Raw genomic sequence first — 26,728 nt, forward strand, 5'->3', positions numbered from 1 at the left:
TATGCCTACTTCTGAGGCACATGTGCATGCTACTGGGGGAGTAGATACAAAAAGAAAGTAAAAGAAGAAAAAGAAAAGAGAGAGAGAGAGAAAGAAAGAAAGAAAGAAAGAAGAAAGTAAAGAAGGAAAGAAAGAGAAAGAAAGAAGAAGAAGGAGGAGGAAGAAAAGAAAGAAAGAAAAGAAGGAAAGAAAGAAAGAAAGAAAGAAAAAAAAGAAAGTTGTCCTTATCCCTTAACATCGCCTAAGAGTCAGGTCTAAGTGTCTGAAGCTCAGGATTATGACTTGAAATACAGCTTCTCATTTGCAATAGGGTTTGAGACCTCTTAATACTTTTATAGCTTCTCACAAGGCATCCTGAAAGTAATGTTGTCCATGGTTAGTCAATTACAACTCAAATGTATCTTCCCACTCCAAAGCCCCCAAAATTAAAATTTCTCACTGCTCCCTGGGTCCATCTTTCCCTTTAATATTCCATTGATTCCCATTCTGCTTTCATCCGCAATCATTTCCATAGCCTTTGGATGGGATAAAAATGTGAAGCCCCTATCTCTTGCAGTACCATACAGGAGATTGCCTCTGTCTCAGTTCAGCAAAGATTTCAAGGCCCAGATCTGAAACAACAGATTGGCTTGCTAAGTAACAAAATTATTGACTTGATTTGTAGGGGAATTTGCCTTGTGATGCTCACATCATTACAGATGTAAAAGTCAGTTCTGTGCTTCTCCAGTCTGGCAGGCATCTTACTCCACTGCCAAGACACAACCTCAGCTGTGCCTCTGTGATATGCATTGGAGACCACGGGAATCCACGTGCACCCTCCTGCAATCTTATCTCATGTAATCCTGTTCATGATTTATTCACTGCTTTCAGAGGATATCAAAGTGAAAGCACCCTAAATGATGACCTTATTATCATTTTTGTCCATCCCTGAACCCAAATCAGATTCTGTGTTCTATTCTGGGCTTAGCTATGTCACCCTGACATCTATATCCTCAAACCTACTTTTAATTCAATCCTCTTCCCATTTAATTTTTCAGCCACTTTTCCCCTCCCTTGAGTTTTATATAACCTAACTCTGGACAAAGTACTTCCTATTAAAAACTAATTCTTGATCATTTCCCTTGTCTCTCTTATCAGTAACTGATACTTGCCCCTGCATGTTCCCTGCTGTCCTCCCCTATGGAATCCTTACCATCCAATTCCCTCCAGCTTAGTAGGAAAAGTAGAGAGGGCCAGCTTATTCCTAGAGTATATCTAGAATTGATTCATCACTCTTTTATCCACCATCCTTCACATAAAGTTCATACCATTCCTGCTGGTTTAAAAAGAGGTCAGATAAAGACGTATTTTAGAATGCAACTGATCAGGATATAAAAGTACGGTATATTTATTACAATCAATAACAAAATAAGTAACCATGATTAGATATGAAAACAAGAAAAATTATTTGGGCAGCAAACTCTTACTACTTTTAAAATGGTATGGCATCACCTAGAAATAGTAAAGTTTTAAAATCATGTGTAGTTTATATATTAATCTGCATAAAAGTTATTTATTGTAACTGTCTTCAGTAGAAATTATCTGTAGATTATATAATCATATAAAGTAAATATAAAAATAAGTAAAATACTCTCTTCAATTTTCCTAACAACATATTATGGTTTAAAAATGCTTCAAAGAAAAGGCAAAATCCTTTAAAAAGCACTATAAATTTTAGGAAGACAAGTTGTAACTCACTTGAAACAAATTTCATTGTATATTGTTAATATAGTCAGAAGTAAAAACATACAATGAGGCATGTTTTCTTTTATAGAATACTACAAAATTGAAGTTTTCTAATTAAACTCATAGTATCTAAATGCCATCTACAGTTAAATTTTGCCTAATATGTTTGAAACACTAAGTAAAAAGATAAACTTTTTAAAATCTTTACTATATTATCACAAATCACTGTAGAACTTGTATTACAACGTTAAATGAGATTATTTAAAATATGGATTGTACATTCTTCTAATTTTCATTGAAACAGATTTAATCTTGACAGGTAAGTTGTTTTTGGTCCATGTGCCCCACTGAATTCCAGTTGCAAGCAATTTTCCAGGGAAGTGATGAATGCCATTTAGATTTGCTAGACCGCACTGGTTAAACCACCAGCCGGTCTTGTTATGGAGGTGACTGCAGCTCTTCACAGACTGACCATTGATCAGGCATGCAGGGCGACACCCATCATTATCAACATCTGATGTACTAAAAGGCATTGCATTTTGATTATCTTCTTTTTTGAGGCCTCGGAATGCATCACCTGGGGAAAAAAATAATTTAATGATTGAATTTAAAGGAAATTTCTATTATTTTAATTAATCATTACCAGTATATTAGGCAAGAGCATCACATCTGGAAATAAGGTTTAAATGATTTTTCTACTGTTTATCATGTTAAAATTCTCCTACTCGAAGATTCAACATGCCGCAATCTGGTGATGAGTTCCTCAATGTGACAGCATCTTTAAATGAATATTTGCTATACAAGTCACAGTCCAAAATGGAAGTTTTGCTGTGTAAACAAAACCAGATATTTAGGCCAAAAATTATAGCATACAGAGCTGTCATAATTTAGACAGACCAATATGATAATTGATAATTTAGGAAAAGAAAATAATTTACACAGGGCAGGATTTCATACCACTACCATTGACGTCACTTGAGCTAGAGAAACTTTTACCCTTAAGAAATTTAGACTTACAATTTAAAAAGTTGGGGGGTTTTCTGGGTTTTTTTTCTATATATTATACAGAATACCAAATGCCCTCAAGAAAAATTCAGGTGTACTTTTGAGGTGTACCTTTTCTTCATGGCTCTTCACATGATTTATGGACCAATTGAATAGTAGTTAAGACAAAACCATTTTTAAAGGGCTTCTACTGAACATTGTTTTATTTTGTTTTGTTTTGTTTTTGAGACAGAGTTTTGCTCTTGTTCCCCAGTCTGGAGTGCAACTGCATGATCTCGGCTCACTGCAACCTTCACCTCCCGGGTTCAAGCGATTCTCCTGCCTCAGCCTACAGTGTAGCTGGGATTACAGGCACAAGCCACCACACCCAGCTAATTTTTTGTGTTTTTAGTAGAGACAGGGTTTCACCATGTTGGCCAGGTTGGTCTTGAACTCCTGTCCTCAAGTGATCCACCCGCCTCGGCCTCCCAAAGTTCTAGGATTACAGGTGCGAGCCACCGCTTCTGGCCTGAACATTGTATGTATGGCATCCCTCGTATTTACAATATCCCTGCAATGATTAAGTATCTTGTCCAAGATGACCCAGTTAACTCAGTGACAGGAGCAGGAGTCATATTTTGTTTCATAAAATTCCATAAAGTTAAAGATTCTAAGTAAACCCATAATACCTACATTTCACCTATATGTAAACTTTGGTTAATGTTTGAAACACTAATTAAAAAAGAAGTCATATAAAATCTGTGGAGAAACCAAGCTCTATATTTGTTTCATTATTTCTGAACGTTTGGCATCTCTTGAGATAAATCTTTTGAAAGAGCCTGAAGAACTTCATTAGCAGTGGTGGCCTATTCTATACCCCAATTCTGCTGATTATTAAAGTCTCTGACTCCGCACTTCATGGGAAACAAAACACACATATTGTAGGTATTTTCAGAGACTATATAATCTCCAGCACCCACACAGTGTAATACCTTTCCAAATCCACTGGGAGACAACACCCATGGAGCATTGCCTAAACAATGTGATCATTCCACGGATACTCTCTCTAGATAAAGTCTGACCACCAGAAGGATCATACAGCACATAAGCTCAATAGATTTTATTTAATTCATTTAAAAAATATATGCATAGGTATATTTCATTAAAAAATAGCCTATTAAGATATACCCATCATGTCTTCTGCGAGAGCGTGGTTGGAGAACATAACACTTTTGTTTTCTGTAAGAATCCAGAGAGATTTATCTCAAGTCTTATAATCAGGAATAGTTGTGATTCTCATGGAACAAGTGTATTGCTCAAATATTCAAATTCATATTTCTGTTTTTGCTCCAAGCTCAAAGCCAAATTTGTGACCTGCCTCTACCACATACCTGATTGCATTTAACCCACTGGTTGTATCTGTATTTCTACCATTACATTCTTCTGACACCTTTTTCTCTTATTCTTCTGATTCCATTATGTGATCGACAGTTGAAAGTTACTTAACAACCTTGTTGGGAAAATGTAGAGTACAGTATGGCAAAGTTTGAGAGTTTTGTAAGGAAAATACTTTTGTCATTATCAATGTTATCCTTTAATTAGATCCTAGTCATCTTTCAGAAAACCCCCACATAAACTTTTCCTAATGTAATATATTCCATCTTTAGATAGTTCTTTACACTTTTAGAGAGGAAGCATTGAAAATCATATATTGTAACTTTCTAAACTTTTCCCTATAGATCATGATATGAATGTCAGACTTTCACCTAACATCCCAAGTGTAAACCCCTCAGGTATCATAGATTCCAACCATGTCAGACAACTCTCTGTGTCCTATAATTTTCCTCCCTCTATGCCTTAACTCAAGCTGCTCTGCTTGTCAGCCTTCATTTGCCAAAAGCCTATCCATTCTTCCAAGACTAGATCAGTGGTTCTCAACGGCAAGTACGCCAACATATCCATCTGGCTTAAAATAACTGAATCAGATTCTACAGGAATATGTACTTTTAAAAAGCTTCCCAGGTTGAATCTAACATTAAAAGCTCGTTGAAAATTGCTTTTCCATGAATATTTTTTGGGTACAATCAACTGGAATAATTCTCACCCTCTTTCTGACCCCAAAAGTCCTATCAGTATTCTGTATTTCTAGGGTTACTTATCTTCTCCTTTATATTGGGATCAGTTAAAGAGCTGGGGACATATATCATTCATTTTTTGATTTCTAACACTAAATATACATAATGAACAAGCACCACAAACAGCAACAAGGGAGTTGAATGTAGTACTTTTTAATTCAAATGCCTTTAAATTGTCAGCATTAAAATGCAAGTTTAACATCAAGTATTTTTGAAGTTCTAACAAATTAAATTTATTTGGAAATGAGCAGATGCATCAAAGTATAATGAAAAGAACACTAAACTAGTTGTTCTGTCAGCCTGGATTCTTGCCTTGGCTCAGGTGACATGATCTGGGAATCTTGGGCAAGTCACTTTATCACTCAGGTTTTTTCACCTGTAAAGTGAGAAGACTAGAGATCGTCTTTAACAGTCTGTCACTTCTAAATGTCAGCCTCTCTGAACACGAAAATGAAAATACCTTCACAGCCTCCTCCTCCACAGGCCCTCTATCCAAAGAATTAACTGAAATTACATAAGGCAAATTGTTTTAGAGACTATAAAGCACTTCAGAAGCATGAGGTGGTACAATGATGATCATAACCAAGTTTCAAAACTCAAGACTTGGCCAGCTTTCTTACTCCTAATCTATTCTGTTATCAGTTAGGTGTAAGACAAATGCATTATTTCTATCTTCGCTTAATAATGAGTCAGTTATAATTTAGATTTGGATAATTTTAGGAATAAAAAAAAACTTACCAGCATTTCCTGAATACCGTCCTAAGTGCATTTTAAAAAATCTTGTTTCATCCTCTAGCCAAAAATTATCATATGATGCATAAGCAAGTGTGTCATCTTCAGATTCCAAAGACACATACAGCATAAAACTGGTATTTTTCTGATTTACTATATAAAAAATCTTTTTCAGTCCTAGCCAAAATTCTCCTGTAAAAAAAAATGCTTTGTTTTAATATATTTTAATACAAATTAGAATAATGCTTTATTCTTGAATGTTTGGTCTTGTTTAGCATTTCAAAAATTCTGAGATGGCTCACATAAGTAATTACAGGCACTGGATGGCCTAGCTCAAATTACCAGTGCTTACCTACTTTATAAAACAAACAAAATTCCTACTTCTACTTCACCAGGCTTGAGAAAATCAGACCCTTTTTCAATTTTATCTCCCAAATTAAGTAAAATTTGGGGAGAGGAAATAATAATGATCTCCCCAAATTTTATCTCCCAAAATTAAATTAGTCTTCATTTAAAGACTAAAATAGAAAGTCAACTTTTACCTTAAAGCATTTCAACATAAAACCAATTGAAATATTATGGCAGGTAACAAAATGTTATTAACCAGTAAATGTAGAAGGTTTAACCTCCAAATCAGCAGCTCCTAAAGAAACATTTCCTAAAAACGCTCAGTCGAAATTATTTTTTGCTGCCTTGTAATACTTTCTTAACAGACACTTCTTGGTTACAATGCAGCTGGTTAATTTCCTATGCCTTGAACATCATGTAATAACATTGGAATATCTCTGGGTTTGGGATCAATATTTCCAAGACGATTATAGATTCAGGATGAAATATAAACTCCCCAACTCAGACTGCATATTTCTTGCATACATATCCTAGCCAATGGCTTTCTACCTCTCCTACCCACATGGCATAGCCCAAATGTGGATACCTCTACTCTGAGATATATGCCTCTGCTTGAATCATAAAATTATTAAAGAAAATAAGGGTCCAGTCAAAACAAACTTCAGAGCTGGAGGATTATGTGACAGCATTCAAACTCTTAAAATTATAGCTAAGATATTAAGTCTTTCTTCAGAGCTCGCAGGCATGGACATTTTAGCAACATACTTACAATTGAAAAGTAAGGAGAGAAATTGGGCCCAATAAGATGGCTCCATAGGGGTCCATTGAGTCTCACACAGTGTATAACACTTCAGTTTAAGTGCCCCTGCCATCTTTTCCCAGTAGCCCACCCTCAAATTTAAGACTTAAAAATGCATTTTCTGTAATCCCAAATTAATTAATTAATTTTTGTTTCTTATTTTGTTTTTTTTGTTTTTTTGAGAGATTCTCACTCTGTCACCCAGGCTAGGGTGCAGTAGTGCAATCTGGGCTCACTGCAACTTCCGCCTTCCCCCGATTCCAGAGATTCTCATGCCTCAGCCTCCCAAGTAGCTGGGATTACAGAGGCGTGCACCACCACCCCCAGCTAATTCTTGTATTTATTTTTTATTATACTTAAATTCTGGGATACATGTGCAGAATGTGCAGGTTTGTTACATAGACATACATGTGCTATAGTGATTTGCTGCACCCATGAACTCATTATCTACATTAGGTATTTCTCATAATGCTATCCCTCCTCTAGCCTACCCCCCAACAGGCCCCAGTGTGTGATGTTCCCCTCCCTGTGTCCATGTGTTCCCATTGTCCAACTCCCACTTATAAGTGAGAACATGTGGTGTTTGGTTTTCTGTTACTGTGTTAGTTTGCTGAGAATGATGGTTTCCAGCTTCATCCATGTCCCTGCAAAGGACATGAATTCATTTTTTTTATGGCTGCATAGTATTCCATGGTGTATATGTGCCACATTTTCCTTATCCATTTTATCACTGAAGGGCATTTGGGTTGGTGCCAAGCCTTTGCTGTAGTGAATAGTGCTGCAATACACATACGTGTGCATGTGTCTTTATAGTAGATTTATAATTCTTTGGGTATATACCCAGTAATGGGATTGCTGGGTCAAATGGTATTTCTAGTTCTAGATCCTTGAGGAATCCCCACACTGTCTTCAACAATGGTTGAACTAATTTACACTCCCATTAACAGTGTAAAAGCATTTCTATTTCTCCACATCCTCTCCAGCATCTGTTGTTTCCTGACGTTTTACTTATCACCATTCTAACTGGCATGAGATGGTATCTGATTGTGGTTTTGATTTGCATTTCTCTAATGACCAGTGATGACGAGCTTTTTTTCGTATGTGGTTGGCCATTTAAATGTTGTCTTTTGAAAAGTGCCTGTTCATATCCTTTGCCCACTTTTTGATGGGATTGTTTGTTTTTTCCTTGTAAATTTGTTCAAGTTATTTGTAGATTCTGGATATTAGCCCTTTGCCAGAAGCTTAGATTGCAAAAATTTTCTCCCATTCTGTAGGTTGCCTATTCACTTTGATGATAATTTCTTTTGCTGTCCAGGAGCTCTTTAGTTTAATTAGATCCCATTCGTCAATTTTGGCTTTTGTTGAAATTGCTTTTGGTGTTTCAGTCATGAAGTCTTTGCCTATGCCTATGTCCTGAATGGTATTGCCTGGGTTTTCTTCTAGGGTTTTTATGATTTTAGGTCTTACATTTAAATCTTTAATCCATCTTGAATTAATTTTTGCATAAGGTAAAAGGAAGGGGTCCAGTTTCAGTTTTCTGCATATGGCTAGCCAGTTTTCCCAGCACCATTTATTAAATAGGGAATCCTTTCCCCATTGCTTGTTTTTGTCAAGTTTGTCAAAGATCAGATGGTTGTAGATTTGTGGTGTTATTTCTGAGGCCTCTGTTCTATTCCATTGGTCTATATATCTGTTTTGGTTCCAGTACCAAGCTGCTTTGGTTACTGTAGCCTTGTAGTATAGTTTGAAGTCAGGTAGCATGATGTCTCCAGCTTTGTTCTTTTAGCTTAGGATTGTCTTGGCTATACAGGCTCCTTTTTGGTTCCATATGAAATTTAAAGTAGTTTTTTCTAACTATGTGAAGAAAGTCAATGGTAGCTTGATGGGAATAGCATCAAATCTATAAATTACTTTGGGCAGGCTGGGTACAGTGGCTCACGTCTGTAATCCCAGCACTTTGGGAGGCTGAGGTGGGTAGATCACCTGAGGTCAGAAGTTCAAGACCAGCCTGATCAACATGGTGAAATCCCATTGCTATTAAATATACAAAAATTAGCCAGGTGTGGTGGCAGGCACCTGTAATCCAAGCTACTCGGGAGGCTGAGGCAGGAGAATCTCTTGAATCCAGGAGGCACAGGTTGCAGTGAGCCGAAATCACACCACTGCGCTCCAGCCTGGGCAACAAGAGTGAAACTTCATCTCAAAAAAAAATTACTTTGGGCAGTATGGCCATTTTCATGATATTGATTCTTCCTATCCATGAGCATGGCGTGTTTTTCCATTTGTTTGTGTCCTCTCTTATTTCCTTGAGCAGTGGTTTGTAGTTCTTGAAGTGGTCCTTCACGTCCCTTGTAAGTTGGATTCCTAGGTACTGTATTCTCTTTGTAGCAGTTGTGAATGGGAGTTCACTCATGATTTGGCTCTCTGTCTGTCTATTATTGGTGTATAGGAACGCTTGTGATTTTTGCACATTGATGTTGTATCCTGAGACTTTGCTGAAGTTGCTTATCAGTTTAAGGAGCTTTGGGACTGAGACGATGGGGTTTTCAACATATACAATCATGTCATCTGCAAACAGAGACAATTTGACTTCCTCTTTTCCTAATTGAATATCCTTTATTTCTTTCTCCTGCCTGATTGCCCTGGCCAGAACTTCCAATATTATGTTGAATAGGAGTGGCAAGAGGGCATCCTTGTCTTATGCTGGTTTTCAAAGGGAATGCTTCCAGCTTTTGCCCATTCAATATGATACTGGCTATGGGTTTGTCATAAATAGCTCTTATTATGTTGAGATACATTCTATCAATACCTATTTTATTGAGAGTTTTTAACATGAAGGGGTGTTGAATTTTATCAAAGGGCTTTTCTGCATTTATTGAGATAATCATGTGGTTTTGTCTTTCATTCTGTTTATATGGTGGATTATGTTTATTGATTTAATATGTTGAACCTGCCTTGCATCCCAGGGATGAAGCCCACTTGATCATGGTGGATAAGCTTTTTAATGTGCTGCTGGATTCAGTTTGCCAGTATTTTATTTAGGATTTTCGCATCGATGTTCATCAGGGATATTGGCCTGAAATTTTCTTTTTTTGTTGTGTCTCTGCCAGGTTTTGGTATCAGGATGATGCTGACCTCATAAAAACAGTTAGGGAGGATTCTCTCTTTTACTATTGCTTGGAATAGTTTCAGAAAGAATGGCACCAGCTCTTATATGTACCTCTGGTAAAATTTGGTTGTGAATCTGTCTTTTGTACTTTTATAGAGACATGGTTTCAACATGTTGGCCAGCCTGGTTTCGAACTCCTGGCCTCAAGCAATCCCCTGTCTCAGCTTCCCAAAGTGCTGGGGCTACAGGCATGAGCCACCAGGCCCAGCCCCAAATTTGTTTTCAAAATACACCAGTACAAAGCAGTCTCAGTTTGCATGCACTATACCTGCCTGAAGACCTGGTCAGTCAAAATTCATATTCTTTCCCCATAGAAATAAACTTGAAGTAAGGAAGATGGCAATTCAAAACCTGTATATGGATCTATAACTACCTAATTCAAGAAGAAGCATCAATGGAAAAATCAGAAGTAATGCTGAGAAAATGCAAGTATATTCACTATACTCCATAGCATGGCAGTTAGCTGGGTATAAGCCAAATGGCTTCTAAAATCACTGGCGTTCAGTAGCATTTTTAGCACTAGGACTAACACCATTACTTACCAAATCCTTGGATGACATTATTATGAGAGATTAAAGATTTAAAATTATAAAAACAGTAGCTGTTAAAATAGTATAAAAATTAGCAAACTCACTGGCAGAAGTTCCAACTAATGTAAAATTCTGCAAAGTTCAGAAATATTGGTGTTTCTGTTTATCAGCAAAAGTGATGCTGCCATGTGGCAATAATGTAAACAGATTTTTACATTCACCTGGGGTTATAATTTTCAAATTTTGAACATAAAGATGTTTACTGACATTTTAATAATATGATCAGTTTAAATAATTTGAATTTGCACAGACACCTCAATTCGCCATTTCACTGGCTTGTATCGATACTACACGCATCTCAAGAATTTTAAGATCTAGGACAATGCTGCCATTCAGTTTTTCATTCTGCAAACAGTTGGTGAGCACCTGCCAGAATTCTGCTGGGTACACAGTAGATACTTAATACATATCCAATCTAGAATTTTCACTCAAATCACATTTCACCAGATATCTACAAATAAAAATTTCCAGATCTCAACTGAAGATCTACTTATTTTAAATAATCTGGCATATGAAAAGAGGGTGATTTAAGTCGTATTTTGATATTTGCAAGCATTTGCTATTTTTACTGAAGATCTGACCAACAGAGATTCTATAGATATAATACCAAAAAGAGTAAAAAATGTAGAGTAGAAATACAAAAAATTAACCTAAAAGGTCTCCAAATCCATCCAGATAATCACACCACAATCTTTGGAAATCAATTATCCCATCAATCCTTTTCTGTATCACAGTCCATCCACCTCCTCTGTAATCCATGTCACACATTACCTAAAACAAGCACAGGGAAGCACAAAATAATACACTATTATTTTCATTATTTGATAATATAACACTCATGCTTCATCCTTAGGCTTAGAAAAAGAGACGATACTGCCACTGAGTTTTCAATGCAATCATATGCCATTAATTCATTCAGATTTTTTTATATCTCTGGAAATAATGCTGTTTATTATAAACCTGTAATTAACCTAAATAATGCTGTTTATTATAAAACAAATTTGTAATTAACTTAATCACAGTCCCTATAACAATCATTTTTAAAAATACGTATTTGCAGCATTTTCTTTCTTTTTTTTTTTTTTTTTGAGACGGAGTCTCCCTCTGTCTGGAGAGGAGTGGCGAGATCCGGCTTACTGCAAGCTCCGCCTCCCGGGTTCACGCAATTCTCCTGCCTCAGCCTCCTAAGTAGCTGGGACTACAGGCCCATTAGCCAGCACGCCAGGCTAATTTTTTGTATTTTTCAGTTTGTATAACAATATTGCTCTGATGTGGCAGAGCAATGCATTTCTCTATAAACTTTTGAATTAAAACAGTGGTGTGTGTGTGTGTGTGTGTGTGTGTGTGTATGAAATGTGTTCACGTGCTTGTCTTTGCTCTTTTCTCCCACAAGCCTGGAAGGCCTATGTTCAGACTGGCATTTTCAGAGAAAGGCATGATCTGTGCCCACTCAGCAGGTGCTCATAGACACATCTGTTGATGCTGTGTAAAAGCTCCTAAAAGGACCTCTGTAGGGGATGCATAGAAGCAATATAGGGAAGAAATCAGAGCGAAATTCTCCCTCAGAAACTTCCCGCATAGAGACAGAGAAAAGGCAGTGTGGAGGAAGTTAAGGAACCAGCACTTTCCCACAAAAGAGGTGATTATGCATCCCACTCTTCACAAAATTAGAAGCCTTCCTTTTCCACGTCTGTTCAGATCTAGTTTTGAATCTGTAGGTGAAGTAACTTAGGTAATTTTAAAATTATTTCCCACCTAATTTCCAATTTTTTGACATCTTGTCAATAGATTTCAAATAAAATAATGGTAGTAACGCTAAGAAGAGAAACCAGTAGTACCTACTTAGAAAAAAAGTGACTTTATTATCCAATAAAGGTTATCGATAAGGTATAAGTATCATAAACTGTCTTCTGCACAAAGAAGTGCCCAGGAAAAAATATATATAATATATATAATTGTGTGTGTGTGTGTGTGTGTGTGTGTGTATATATATATTCCATCAATATGCATAGTCTCTGGTAGAAATTTCTACTAGATATCCTTGCAGAGAACTACTAAGAATAGACATAAGAGTAATTTATCAATTTCAGAATGAATCAGCTTTTCAATCTGCCTTGCACTCCACTGAAAGGTTTTTTAATTATTAATTTCTCATACAATCACATAAAATCATCTATCATCAAAACAAATTATAAACATATACAGGAAGAGAAGTCAAAAGTATTTTCAGTAAACTCCAAGGCAAAGCACACCATTATTTTCCAATATCCACAGGCTAATTAAAGCAAGCAAGTATTATATTGTATAGTTCTGCCTGCTATAGTTCTGCCTATTATGAGGATAATATAAGCTTTTGCATCAAATGGATTTACTTTAAAGAGTAAAACCATGGAAACTCAAATAGAAAAGTGAAAGACAGACTCTAGCTCTTTTATTAATTCATGTTTTGGGCATTAGAATTCTAAAAAACCAAAATTTTGAAACTATAACTTTACCTAATTTATTTAAAAATTTTCAAGGAAAAATTAAATATTAAAACAATTTAAATTTTAACATAAATTAAATTGGTTGGATGTTTATCTTAGCCCACGTAACATGGGAAAACTTTACCTCAAATGGGTAGCTAGATCCTTCTGGGTGAATTATGTATAAACCACTCGGTGTTTTGGTGACAGAACCAATGGTATCCTTAATATCAGTGCAATCTAAACCTAGAAAAGCAAAATTATTTAATTAGGATATTTTCAAGTGTACATTTAAGGCAATCATTTTACTATAGAGAGTTGATAGTGCTATTATTATCATAATTTTCATTAATAATATTATTTTAACTCCCGCAAAATGAAAAACGGTCACAATTTTAGAAATAAGAAGAAAATATAAGGGATTAAAGAATTTATGCTGCAAGAAGCCTTCACTTATAATATCACTGTTAGTGATTAGTTTCCTATACTGTTTAAAAGTTTCATTTGGGATCAACACTTATTAAACGTATTTTATAATTACACATTCTCTTTCCCAATAAATAATGCCCTTTCAGAAATTTAAGTTTATCTTAGAGGATGTAATGTTTAAAGGAAGTCTGCATGAACAGGGAGGAGAAAACCGAAAGGAATAAGCAAATTAACCACTATAGACACGTCTTTCAGTATTCTATTCCCAACTTCAGAGACTGATGTGTTTGGGACCACTAATACCAATAGCCAAAGGAAGAAAGGGGAAATCACTTTCTTAACCAAGAAATTATGCCTGACGTTAGAGCCTACTCTGTTTACTACAGTTAGAATTATAGCCCCCCATAATCACCTTCTCCAGAGCACTCATCTCTAAGGGATTGTAAACATGTGTATGTGGATATGGATATTACATTTTCTGGAAGATACTCTACTCTGTAGCATCTTTTATAAACGAAACAAATTCAACCCTTAGAGTGTCCATTATCCAAATGCCCGTCTTAACATCCTAGTTCTGCCCCTAACACTTTACTTCATTGTGTTATCCTAACCATTTACGTAGTAAGGTGTTACATAAAGCCCTTACCATAGCGCCCAGCGCATCCAAATAATGAAGAAAATGCCATCTACAAAAAGGTTAGCTATAAAAAGTCATTTGCTTTCCCCTTCGTCTCTAGGAGATATAGATTTTTTGTTGCCTGTGTCCTTAATTGTTAAGAGATATTCTTATAATGACTCTGTGCTCAGAGACATGATAGAAGTTCACGCTGAAGGACTGATCTGGGTTGGAGTATCTGCTTTATCATTACCTTTCAAATTAATGTGAACAGATTATTTCGATTTTTCTGGGGTGGATATTTCTTATCCGATGATGATGATCATAGCAAGCCCTTATATTGCTCTCCCTATGATTCGGGCAATTTTTTTTCCTTGTGATAAACATTTGATTCAGGCAATATTTTAAGAGACTTTCCTGTATTTATTCATTTAATCCTCACATCAACTATAAGAGGTAGGTACTATCAGTTTACTGACGAGAAAACGTATCAAGAGAGCAGCAGGTCAGAAATTTAAAACCAAGGATTCTGACATCAGAGTCCATGCTCCTGACTACCACACCATACGTGCTTTGGGGCAGTTATGAGATATAATAAAATAATTTTAATAACAAAATAACGTGAGAAAGTGCCTGTCTTCCTACCTATCACATAGAAGATTTTCAGGCACTGTTTATTCTCTTCTTTTTCGAAGAAGAACATAAAGATCATGTTCTAGGCACTCAATAACATTTATTTGTTTAAACATTTGGGGATAAATTCATATTTATAAGATTTGTAGGGTATTTTTCTTAGAAGTCCAAGCCTTTAGGAATTAATATGCTGTATTTTAGTATAAAAAGTGCTAACTTTCAGTTTATTCTTGTCTTACATTTCTTTTTCCTTTCAAATTTTATGCCCCAATTTTAAACATTTCAAACATGTCAGAAACATTTTTCACAGGTGGGAGGAACTTTGAAACTTTCTTTTCTTCTATCTGAAGATGAATTATTAATAAGATATAAACCAGGAGCCCAGAACAATGCTACAGAAAACAATGTTATTTTCAACAGCTTCAGGATATCTTTATACAGCCATGGCTTTCACATGGTTGAAAAAGTACCCCATTTTAAGAAATTACCACATTGTCTGTGGTGAAATCTGCTTAATGGCAGGTATTAGCACTCCAGTCTGTTAGAGAACGGTGAGCTGTAGTTTTTAAACAAAACTTTTAAATGGACTAACCTGTCCAGGAAAATTTTAAGCAATAAAAGACAAACATGTAAAGGCTGAAATACCAAAGTTCTCACCATGTGACTGAACTGGTCTGTGAGGAAAAGGATCCAGTTGTTTTCTAAAAACTTCTGTAGTCAAAAGGAGAACTCTATTCATGAGCTCGTTAACCTAAACACATGCATGCACATTTAAGTAAATTTATATTTGAAGAAATTGCCATCTTTAAGCCTTCATAAACCCAGCTCTGAAATACATAACGGTGTCCATTTCTCTAGATTGAGTTCTTACTGCTTTAACAAAGAATAAAGACAAAGCTAAATTGAATTTTGTAGTATCTACCTCCTTAACATCGATTTTATCTGCCCCTATTTCTGCATTTGGCTGCTCTTGCACATCTGTCTTTCATACCTTGTCCAAACCATTGCTGCAGTTTCTTACCTCCTCCCTTGGCTCTTCCTCAAGTCATTGGCCACACAAGTTGATCAGATTGTGGCATTTCCTTGCTTAAACACTACAAGGAGCCAAAGTGGCTCCTTGGTGTGGTATGATTTCGTTCTTGCCTATTCCTATAGTCAGTTTTCCTTAAATACTCAGCCTCACCAGCCACTCCACCCTGCATCAACTCCAAGAAGTTTCCCCAGAATGGAATGTCCTCTTCGCCTTACCCAACCTGTATGATTTTTAAAACATTCATTCATCCTTTATGACTGTTCACAGACTTTCTCCTCTGGGAAACTTTTTTGTATCTGAGACTTCTCTTTTGTGCCGTTCTAACAACCACATTTTTGTCAACACATTTTAATGCTCCACTAGACTGTATACCCCTTGAATAGTTCAATTGTTTTACTGCTTTTTGTTTGCCTAAAGTTTACTATGGTGCCTTTAACATAGTAGGCGCTAAATAGATGTCTGAACATGAAAGCATTTTAAACAAAGATTATACCTCCAGCTAATTATACATCAACGTGCACATGCAATAAAAACACAATGCTAAAACATCTATACCTGATTAGACAGATAATCCAAGGAAGCTTGTTGCTCATCCATCATATTCCTTAGTAGTTTTTTGGTACTTCTTGTGTAGGAAACAATAGAATTTTGCAAATTTCCTTAACCATAATAAAAAGTGGCTGTTAAGTATTATATTGTTATAGAAAACAATCACAGTGAAAAATAGTGAATTTTACCTGATTTTGGATGTGTATGTTAACTCAATACTATCTCAATTTATCTTAATACTCAGAACTACATATTTTAGTTAGTATATATTTTGTTTAACTCAGGATTAACCCCAGAAATGATTGTGTCAATACTTATTAATGAAACTATGCTTCCTACTAACATAGATTATCCAGAATAATTAATCTGTTATCATTAAGAGACAGTGTTCTGATTATAAATTCTCACTTTACAAGATGAGATATATAAAGGCAGGAGATAGACGAGTCATTAATTCTCACTGTATAAGAAAGTTAATGGCAACAATTTTATACCAGGCAAGTTAATTTTTAAAAGTACATCTTGGTTTTAATTTTTCTATTAATACAATATTTATATAATTAAATTGCTAGCACATACATATACATACACATAATAAATCTTAGTCAAAGGTTTTGGTTATTTGGTTTCTGACTAAACATTTACCATGCGTTTTCCTTTTAAAAATGTTTTTATCTTAGGAGAAAATTTCTTATAGTGAAGTTGCGGTAACAGTACAAATAACTTTTTTCCTAACGCCTTTGAGACCATGTTGCCATGATGTACCATCATGCCATTTCAGTGTGTATTTCTTACACCAAAGATATTTCTAATAACACAACCATCAAAATTAGGAAATAAACATTGACTACCTACATTTCTCAGACCCTATGTGAGTTTTACCCAAGATAGCAATAATGATGCCCCCATAACAAAAGGGCCCACACATTATTACGTATGTTATTCTTTAAAAATTTATTTTCTAAGTTTCCTTCCACCAGCAGTAGGATGGCATTAATAAATCTTGATATTTTTAATTCTACCTCACTCAGCTTCCTCTCTCTTTTTTATTTTCAGTCTCTCACTTTCTATTAGCTTTTTCCCGAATTTAGCCATCTGTCTTAATAGGCCTAAAGCTGCATTCATTGGTTTGAGAAGCCTGAGACCCTTTTGTGACACACAGAATTAGCTACATAGAAAAAGGATCCATTCATGTACCAAATATTTATTAAGTACCTATCATAGGCCCAACAATAAAGCTTCTGGCCTAGGATGATCACAGTGTGTAGAAAATGACCCAGACAAAAGCTAAAGTATACTTTTCAATGTCTAGCCTAAAAATAATGAATCATATACCCTTATTATTGTGTTTATTTTTAATACTTACTACACATGAAATGTTTTTCTTCTCGTGTAATTTTAGTTTTAACATCGCATGATTCCTCACAGTCTTCCTTACAAACGGTATCATTACTTTTACTTTCATCTTTTGCATTAGATACATCTTCTACAATGTTAACTACTGAAGAGTCCTTTATATTAAAAAATAGAAATAAGAAAAAATACATTAAACATGTTATATGACATAATACATAATAAATAAGACTATAGGGAAAAGCTTAGATTTCAGGAAAGACAAGGCTGATCACTAGAGAAAAATATAAGCTACTTAATTCAAACTTCCACAAATAAACCTGAGGAGTAAATAAAATCTAATGGACCAATTTCTTAATATCCTAGGTAGCCACTCACAGGACAATATTTGAAATATGAAAGTTTGTGGAACAGCTTTTTTTAAGCAACATGATATTTTATTACCTATCAGATATTTCATTGAAAAGTTGTGGGCTAGTTTTTAATCTAGGCCTGAAATGTCTTTGAAATTTTTTCATAAGATATTTGTTGAGTCAATCTTCACTTTATAGCTTCCTCAGTTTAAAAACTGTAACATTAAAGCAATTTTTCAACATTTCTAAATAAATGTTTTAACTGTTCCATAAATTATATTTGGTAGTTATGATTAATCTTTTCAAAATTCTAATCATGCTTTCCTAGCTAATATAATATTGCTAAAATTCTTACCGTAGAATGATGTACACAGTTACCTTGTACAGCTTCTCCACAGATAAAAATACATACATTTACGAATAAGAGTGAGGCTTGGAATGGAGACATCATATTTTTCTTGGATAGATGAAAACACTTCTTCAAATATCAGTCAGCTCTCTGTGGAAAGAACTACAGAGCATAGAGTCTTCAGTTAAAAACCTCTGGAAAGCGTACAACAAAAACAGAAGCCAATACTTACTAGTTTCCATGCCCTGGTTTGAAACAACACCCTTCATACGAAAAACAAAGTAGCCTCTAGAGATCCTGACATTTTAAGTTGTACAATTCCTTTTTTATCACTTCATGTCTGTATTATATATCCAAGTTTTTGCAATATAGGCAACAAATAGATAAGTAAATAAATAAACGACAGATGTAGATAAATAAAGCATGAATTTATAAATTCATCTAATTTTTGTGAGTCAGCCTTTTCTTGCCTTGGAAAAAAAATGCATTTGATAAGCTATACAGCAATAATTGCAAACTGCTTGCAAAAAAATAGGAAATAGAAATGACTGATGGAGTGGTAAAAATATTACCTTGGAACTATTTCTATAAAATACTAAGTAGAAATTTGATCAAGGTGGACATCCAGAGGAGATAATTCAGACTTAAAATATACTTTTAAAATGCCAAATTTCAAGGCCGGGCACGGTGGCTCATGCCTGTAATTCCAGCACTTCGGGAGGCCGAGGCAGGTGGATCATCTGAGGTCAGGAGTTCAAGACCAGCATGGCCAACATGGCGAAACCCCCTCTTACAAAAATTAGCCGGACGTTGTGGTGGACGCCTGTAATCCCAGCTACTCGGGAGGCTGAGGCAGGGAGAATCGCTTGAACCTGGGAGGTGGAGGTTGCAGTGAGCCGAGATCACACCACTGCACTCCAGCCTGGGCGAAAGAGCGAGACTCCGTCTCAGGAAAAAAAAAAAAAAAAAGCCAAATTTCAAGACTGTAATTAATCTGTAATTAGTTGTAATCTAATTACAACTATTTTGTCAAAACTGTAAAAATTCTGATCATCAGAGAAATAATGTTATAGAAAATGACCACTCTTTGAAGGTTGATAGATCAATATCTTCAAATTTTGTCTTTCAATGTCTCCTTCCCTTCATTCTACACACATGCCTAAGTCTTCATTATTCTAAAATTAAGAGGCAAAGCAAAACTTTCCTGCATCTTGCTTCTGGCTCGAGATATTATTTTCTCCATCTCTTTTCCTGAACTGAGAACTGCCATAGTTTTTATGGTACTAGTACAATGACTGATACACAAGAGGCACTCAAATATTTTCTTAATGAAGAAACAGCTTAAAATAATTATCTGTTCTCTGACTTTCGTTCCTCACCACCTACTATTTAAACCCAAACAATCTTATCTCTTATTTGTGGCAATCACTTTCTCAGAGTTTCTCCAGTGAGACAGTATGAGATGGTTGGGAGTGCCGGCTCCAAGACCAGATTGCCTAATTTAAAGACTAGTTTGAACACTCCCTTACCCTGGAATCCTGGACAAAGTTACTAATATTGCTACAGCTCAACTACCTCCTTTGTATTATGGAAATCATTGTATGGATTAAAAGATTAATATATGTAACATTGAGGACAATATTGATGACTTTTATAATTTGTATTAACAGACGAATACACATATTGTAATCTTAAATTTCAAGTTGAAGTCTTACAAAATTGAAGTGAAAATGGCAGAACTTCAGCAGAAGTTGGCAGAACTTTAAATCAGCCAGATGTTAAAATTCTTTGTTCTTTCACATTTTGCCCAGAGACTAATTCAGGAAATTCTTATTTGAGCAAGAAAATACTTCAGCAGAAGATGGAAAAAATATATATATATATATAGCCTCAGCCAAGACAAAAGTGAAAGCACAAAGAATTGTCCATCACAGCTGCCACATGGTTATAATACTTGTTAAATTAAATAAGCAGGAGGCCATTGCCTGAGGCTGTCTCTGTACTTTGAGCTCCTCTGTAGCAAACTGCAGCCTGACTTAGGAGTATATTTTTTGTAACAAATAGCGGAGTTTCAGCCAATCATAGGCAGCCAACTAATCAGAGTATACCCAAATAAGATAAACATCTAGCTGTAGTCAATCACATGATTCCTCTACTTTGTTTCTGTGTCCTATAAATAAAAGCATGCTGCTCAAGCTGCTGGGTGGAGCTCTCTGAACTTCTTGTTCTGGGTGCTGCCCAATTCATAAATCATTCTTTGCTCAAATAAATTCTGTTTAATTTCTGTTCTAAAGATATTAAAAATAATATTCAGGCTGGGTGCTGTGGCTCACGCCTGTAATCCCAGCGCTTTGGGAGGCTGAGGCAGGCGGATTACCTGAGGTCGGGAGTTTGAAACCAGCCTGACCAACATGGAGAAACACCATCTCTACTAAAAATACAAAGTTAGCTGGGCGTGGTGGTGCATGCCTGTAATCCCAGCTACTCAGGAGCCTGAAGCAAGAGAATCGCTTGAACCCGGGAGGTAGAGGTTATGCTAAGCCAATATAGTGCCATTGCACTCCAGCCTGGGCAACAAGAGCAAAACTCCATCTCAAAAAAAGAAAAAAATATATATATGTGTATATATATGTGTGTGTGTGTATTCAAATTCAAATTAAATAAGTTATGTGAATATGCTTTATAACCATAAAGTGGTTATTATTAGTTTCCTTTGTAAATAAAACATCAACAATTTAAGAGACCACATTAATGAAATTGCAAGTCTAATAGACATCTCACATTTAACATGTTTGAAGCCTAACTCATATTCCTTATTCCACCCCTACCTATTCTTTCCCACCTTAGTAATGGCAATACACTTTATTCAATTGTTTGAGCTAAAAATCTGAGAGTCACATTTGACTTTTTTCCTCTCGCTTACTGCAGCCATCCACCAACACATCTTATTGGCTCAAGGTTCAAACTGCAAACATTTCTTGCCACCTCCACTGCTACCATCCTAGTGCAAGTCTGCTATCTCTGATAATCTTTTAACTGTCCTCATTGTTTCTGGTCTTATCTCCTATACTCTGGTTTTCCCCACAACAACTGGAGGATCTCTTTAAAGATTAAACAAAATTGTGTTACTCTTCTAGTCAAAACTCTCCAATGGATTTCCCTCCATTGAAAGTTGGATTTTATATTAAGTCCTTGCATACCACACAAGTCACCACTAAATCTGGGCCATGTACCTCTCCAATCTCATCTGTTAGCACACTTCACTTATGATATGGTTTGGATCCACGTCCCTGCCCAAATCTTTTTTTTTTTTTTTTTTTTTGAGATGGAGTCTTGCTCTGTCACCCAGGCTGGAATGCAATTGCACAGTCTCGGCCCACTGCAACCTCTGCCTGAGCGATTCTCCTTCCTCAACCTCCCAAGTAGCAGGGATTATAGGCCCCCGCCACCATGCCCAGTTAATTTCTGTGTTTTGAGTAGAGATGGAGTTTCACCATGTTGGCCTGGCTGGTCTCAAACTCCTGACCTCAAGTGATCCACCCACCTTGGACTCCCGAAGTGCTGGGATTACAGACCCAAATTTTATGTCGAACTGTAATCCCCAATGTTGGAGGTAGGGCCTGATGGAAGGTGATTGGATCATGGGGGCAGATTTCCCCACTGATGCTGTTCTCACGATAGTGAGTGATTTCTCGTGAGATCCGGTCATTTTCAAAGTGTTTGGCACCTCCCCTCTCTCTTTCAGTCCTGCTCTTGCCATGTAAGATGCCTGCTCCCACTTTTCCATCTACCATGAGTAAAAAGCTCACTAAAGCCTCCCCATAAGTGGATGCTGCCATGCTTTCTGTACAGCCTGTAGAACCATGAGCCAATTAAACCTCTTTCTTTATAAATTACTGAATCTCAGGTATTTCTTTAGAGCAATGCAAGAACTGCCTAATACACCCTACCTCACTCTGTTCCACCCACAGTGGTCTTGTGCTGTTCTTTGAGCACAACAGTATGATTCTGTCCTCACAGTCTTTTGTACTCACAGACCGCTGTGCCCTTATTCTTCATCCAGATATTTGAATGGCAACCTCTTTCCTTCATTCAGACCTCTGTCCTAATTTCCCTTCCTTTGGGGCCTTTCCTGAGCACTCCCTCACAGATAGAACTGACATTGGTCTGTATCCCCCTCCACTATCCCACTTTCCATGTAGCACTTTTCACTACCCTAATATATTCTAGTGGGGAAGAAAAAGAAATATAAGCTTCATGAACATAAGGACTTTGAAGTTTTATTCACTGTATCCCTAGCATCTAGAAAGTGCTTGGCACATAGTAGGTGCTCAATATGTATTTCCTTAACAAAAGAAGGAATTGTTTTATGGTTTTAAAGTGTGAAAGAATATAACATTATATTTAATTCAGATGCCCCTTCTGATAAAAATACAGAGGTTTTAGGGTAATATTCTTCTTTACTGCTTGAATCACAATTGCCTTTCTTGTCAAGAAATGAAGTTTATAAAATTCTCAAATTTTTTATTATCCAAATATCTAATCCTAAAGCCTTTTCCATAAATAACACTGACAAAAAGTCATGACAAAATCAAGAATCATGATGTTCAGAGCCCCTTGGGCCCTGCCTTTCTATAAGAATCTAGGATTCTACAACTAAAATAGAATGTGGAAAACCCAATTAACATTTTGAAGAAATAAAGAAAGAATTTAAAGGTCAAAAAAAAAACCTATGATTAAAAAAAAAAAAAAAATGGCAGCAGGCCGTGGTGGCTCACGCCTGTAATCCCAGCACTTTGGAAGGCCAAGTTTGGAAGGCCGAGGCGGGTGGATCACCTGAGGTCAGGAGTTTGAGACCAGCCTGGCCAACCTGGTGAAACCCCGTCTCTACTAAAAATATGAAAATTAGCTGGGCGTGGTGGCGGGCGCCTATAATCCCAGCTACTCAGGAGGCTGAGGCAGGAGAATCACTTGAACCCGAGAGGCAGAGGTTACAGTGAGCTGAGATCGCACCACTGTACTCCAACCTGGGCAACAGAGTGAGACTCTGTCTCAAAAAAGAAAAGAAAAGAAAACTGGCAACATTGTTTGAAATTTATTTTCTTCTTGGTCATTACCATAAAACAATATCTGAATGAAGAATAATTATATAAGTCTAAACTGAAATAAAATCCTAAGCCCCCACTGACCGAATAGACCCCCTCTTGGCCAAGGGGACCCTGGGAAAACCTTAAAACATTTTTTGATTTCATGTTTGCTAAATACACATGCATCAGAACTACCTTCATAAATAATCATAACTCCTCCTGTATCCTATAAATTATGTATGTTTAGCCAACTTTTTCAGCATAAATCTCCTTTCTCAACCTCCCCTACTTCAAAGTACCTGCCTCTCTAGGCTTCAGCTAGAAGCACACTTTGCAGCTTGTGGTATGGCCCTCCTTCCAGGCTGTAACCCTTTCCTCTCCTTTCCAGATTCATAAATCACGTGTTTTTTTAAGTTAACATAAGAAAGGATTTGTAGGCAATTGAAAAACCAAATTATGCTTCTTAGTGCTTATTGCAAGCCACAAAGCAGTGAGATGCCTAGGAGTTACGAGATTGCAAACTAATAATATAGCAAAAGCTGGACTTTTGGAATGCTAACCATGCCTAAATACTCCAAATAGCAACCCTAATATACTCATATTCATCTGTACTTTGCACTGCCCTACTTTGCTCAGGTCAGCCAAGGGGAGACAAACTTGTGATGATAGCAGTGGGAATAGAATCAAGGCCATTGCCTGTGGCCAGGCCAATTAAAAACTTGCCAAGATAGCCAAGTGTCCAACTGTATCCATTTAGCTTTTCGTGTCAGAATTGTATATTTTATCCTGCTGGTATGCTCCTGAAGGAGACTTCCTGTGTTTTGTGTCTTAAATCTAAACTGGATTTGTTGTGGCACTTTAAAATCTGTCCCCAGTGTACATTCCAATTTCAGTCATTACAACCAAGTTTGCAAAGATTGCTTTAAATAATTTCAACTGGAAAAGTTTATTATTTGAACTCTTAAAATGAACAAATTAATTCACAAAGGCAAAGACATTTGAATGGTGGGTGGATAATCTTTATTTGGTCTGTACATTTGGCTTCCAATCTGGGAATTTTTCCAAGAAAACACTGACTGAAATACAGTCAGAATTTATATGTGCATTTACATTAGGCTCCAACAATAAGATTCAGCCTTTTTCAAAATTTTCACTTGCATAGCCAATAAACTAGTGGCTTAAAAATCCATTTAATTTTCCATGCTTCCCAAAACCATGTCAATGCAACGATCTCTTTTGGCATATCATCCCAAGAGATTGCTAGTTTTGCTGTGATGGTCCATTTCCAGAATCTGGCAGCAAGGCAAGAACCATTAGGAGGCTTTGAAATGTAGACCTTATAAGTAGGGCAAAGGCAAGGAAGACGACTGCAGAGGGAAAGCCAGAAGTATTACCGAGTGGATGAGAGAATGCAGGGAAGGAAAATTTCCACTTCACAAAGACATTTTAAAAAGACGGTGTTTGGGGATAGTGATGCCACAGAAAGACTCACAACTCAAAATCTCGTAACAGGATTCAGTAGTTTAACAAATTCAACTCCAAATTGTCCCCCAGACAATCACTGCAGAATCCTCCCGGTGGCAATTGCCTGTATCTGAGGATTTTACATCTGTCTTTCGTCACTGTCAGTACTGCCACAAAAACGCTCTCCTAAAAAGGGAGGTAGAACTGCATCAGGCTCTAAAACACCACCCAGCTCACCCCTCGCGCAGCAACGCGGGTCGCTAGGGATGCCTGGGTTGCCATCAGCCGCTCTAAGCGGGCGGGGCTGCCGGAGCCTGCGATTGGCTGCTTCGTGCATATCGTCCCGCCCCGCCCTGTAGCTCCTCCCAGGTTTCCGTTGTCAAGGACGCGGCGTCGGTTGTTGTCAAGATGGCGGCTGGGGGTTGCTGTCGCCTCCTCTGCTATTGCCCTGCGAGGTCGCCGCTGCCTCAGCTGCCATCTCCACTAAAGGCACAAGTGCCGCTGCGCGGGAGCTAGGGCTGTCGCGGCCGACCCTTCGGCGCCCGTGACGCGGGGCCTGAGAGACGGAGTATAGGGAGGGGCCGAGCAGGAGCAGGAGGAAGCCGGAGCTGCCATGAGGGAGGCGCTGGGGGCGAGCAGAGAGGCGGCGCTGAAGTGAAGGATGCTGGCGGGGAGGCCCGTAGCCCGGAGCGCGGTCGGGGAACTGGGCACTGAATCATCGGACAACCTCGACAGAGCCCCCCTCGACCCTCGGGAGAGCGGCAGGCATCACCGACCTGGCGCTTACCTGTATCCTTCCCGTTCTGTGGCTGCCAGGGTAGCGATGTTGAAAACGGGGCCCATCTTTTTTCCAATTAGATTCCCATTACCTTTGACGCAGGGTGATCAAAACTAGCAAGTCATCTTAGTGCAGATATTTGCTTTAGCAACTGTCGTGGCTCACCTTAGACCTGAAATTATAGCATTTTATCTAATTCTGTGGCTGCTTCCGCCACATCACCCTGTTATCCTACTCCCATTCTTCAACTTTGTAACATTTTTGTGAATTTTAAAACACATCAACTGCGTATTCTGTGGGGATTATTTTTTACTTTCTAGAATTATGCCATTATGTTCTTCACTTATATATTAACTACTTCCTGATTTATCATACTACTTGGAGAAAGAAATTACACAAATAAGTAAAATGTTTTGCTATCCTGAAGAGTACGTTTTAACAGTTATCCTAACACAGCCCTAAATCCATTTACCAGAGCTGCTTAAGGCTACACAGTTTGGTAAGTTGTTTTGTTTTCCATCTCTGCCAGTCTGTTGTCAGAGCGACAGAAGAGAGGAAATGAGACACAGGGGACCTGGACGCTTCACGATCTGGGTTATCTCTGACTTTTCTCGAAGAGTTGGTTAAGCCGACCTTTGATGTTGCTGTTGGTTGCATTGTAGAAAATGGAAAAAGGAGAAGTATTTTGTTAGCAAAATCTGTAAATCACGTTTATTCCTTTAGAGACTGTTGTGATGATTAGGATTTAACCTTTGTGTTCCCAAAGGACTTGGTTAACAGTGATGGTGTTGTGTAATCATCTTCATTCTTGTCAGAGATGAGTGTCTTCTCTTTGCAAGTTAACCCTGTTTTCTTATCCTCCTTGTCTCCAACTTCTAGGATGTTCTTTGTACTCTGTTACAATTTTAGCAGCAAGTCAACAATGTGTATTGAGTGCCTGCTCTTTGGCTGACTCTGTTCTAGGTTCTAGGGATACAAGTCTAGTGAGGAAGACAAATGTGTGTAGAGCTTCACTAAAAATAAAACATCTCTCCTCCGATCATGCTTTCTCCAACCTTCCATCCCTTCAGTCTTTTCTTTCTTTGGGCAAGTTCTCAAAATGGTAGCTTGTAACAGCAGCTTCTAGTTCCTCTCATC

General features: G+C 37.2%; 2 protein-coding genes across 2 annotated transcripts in view; one reads left to right on the forward strand and one right to left on the reverse strand.

Moving 5' to 3' along the window:
• Positions 1 to 1,363: 1,363 nt before the first annotated feature.
• ANGPTL5 (angiopoietin-like 5) lies at positions 1,364 to 26,728 on the reverse strand. Its single transcript, XM_011926615.1, has 9 exons — positions 26,225 to 26,728; positions 18,269 to 18,456; positions 17,574 to 17,718; positions 16,214 to 16,317; positions 15,283 to 15,376; positions 13,093 to 13,193; positions 11,133 to 11,253; positions 5,583 to 5,768; positions 1,364 to 2,302 (listed from the first exon to the last, which is right to left on the reverse strand). The coding sequence occupies exons 2-9, from the start codon at positions 18,362 to 18,364 to the stop codon at positions 1,983 to 1,985; spliced, it is 1,167 nt and encodes a 388-aa protein (XP_011782005.1). The 5' UTR covers positions 18,365 to 18,456; positions 26,225 to 26,728; the 3' UTR covers positions 1,364 to 1,982.
• Positions 24,745 to 26,728, forward strand: part of CEP126 (centrosomal protein 126kDa) — an 86,905-nt gene continuing 84,921 nt past the window's right edge. The window contains exon 1 of the mRNA XM_011926614.1: positions 24,745 to 25,602. Coding sequence (XP_011782004.1) covers positions 25,475 to 25,602 — 128 coding nt within the window. The 5' untranslated portion in view covers positions 24,745 to 25,474. The remainder of the gene's footprint in view (positions 25,603 to 26,728) is intronic.

The sequence above is a fragment of the Colobus angolensis genome, unplaced genomic scaffold (genome assembly GCF_000951035.1).
Source record: "Colobus angolensis palliatus isolate OR3802 unplaced genomic scaffold, Cang.pa_1.0 Scaffold7, whole genome shotgun sequence".
NCBI lineage: Eukaryota > Metazoa > Chordata > Mammalia > Primates > Cercopithecidae > Colobus > Colobus angolensis.

Bases quoted from the DNA above. Each gene is read 5' to 3' on its own strand.
- ANGPTL5 (XM_011926615.1), bottom strand. From the start codon at position 18,364: ATGATGTCTCCATTCCAAGCCTCACTCTTATTCGTAAATGTATGTATT. The intron at 13,194-15,282 runs GTGAGAACTTTG...TTGCTTTTCTAG, and splicing joins CAGACCAGTTCAGTCACATG to GTTTAGATTGCACTGATATT. The intron at 5,769-11,132 runs GTTAATTTTTTG...TTTTTTTTACAG, and splicing joins TGGATTTGGAGACCTTTTAG to GAGAATTTTGGCTAGGACTG.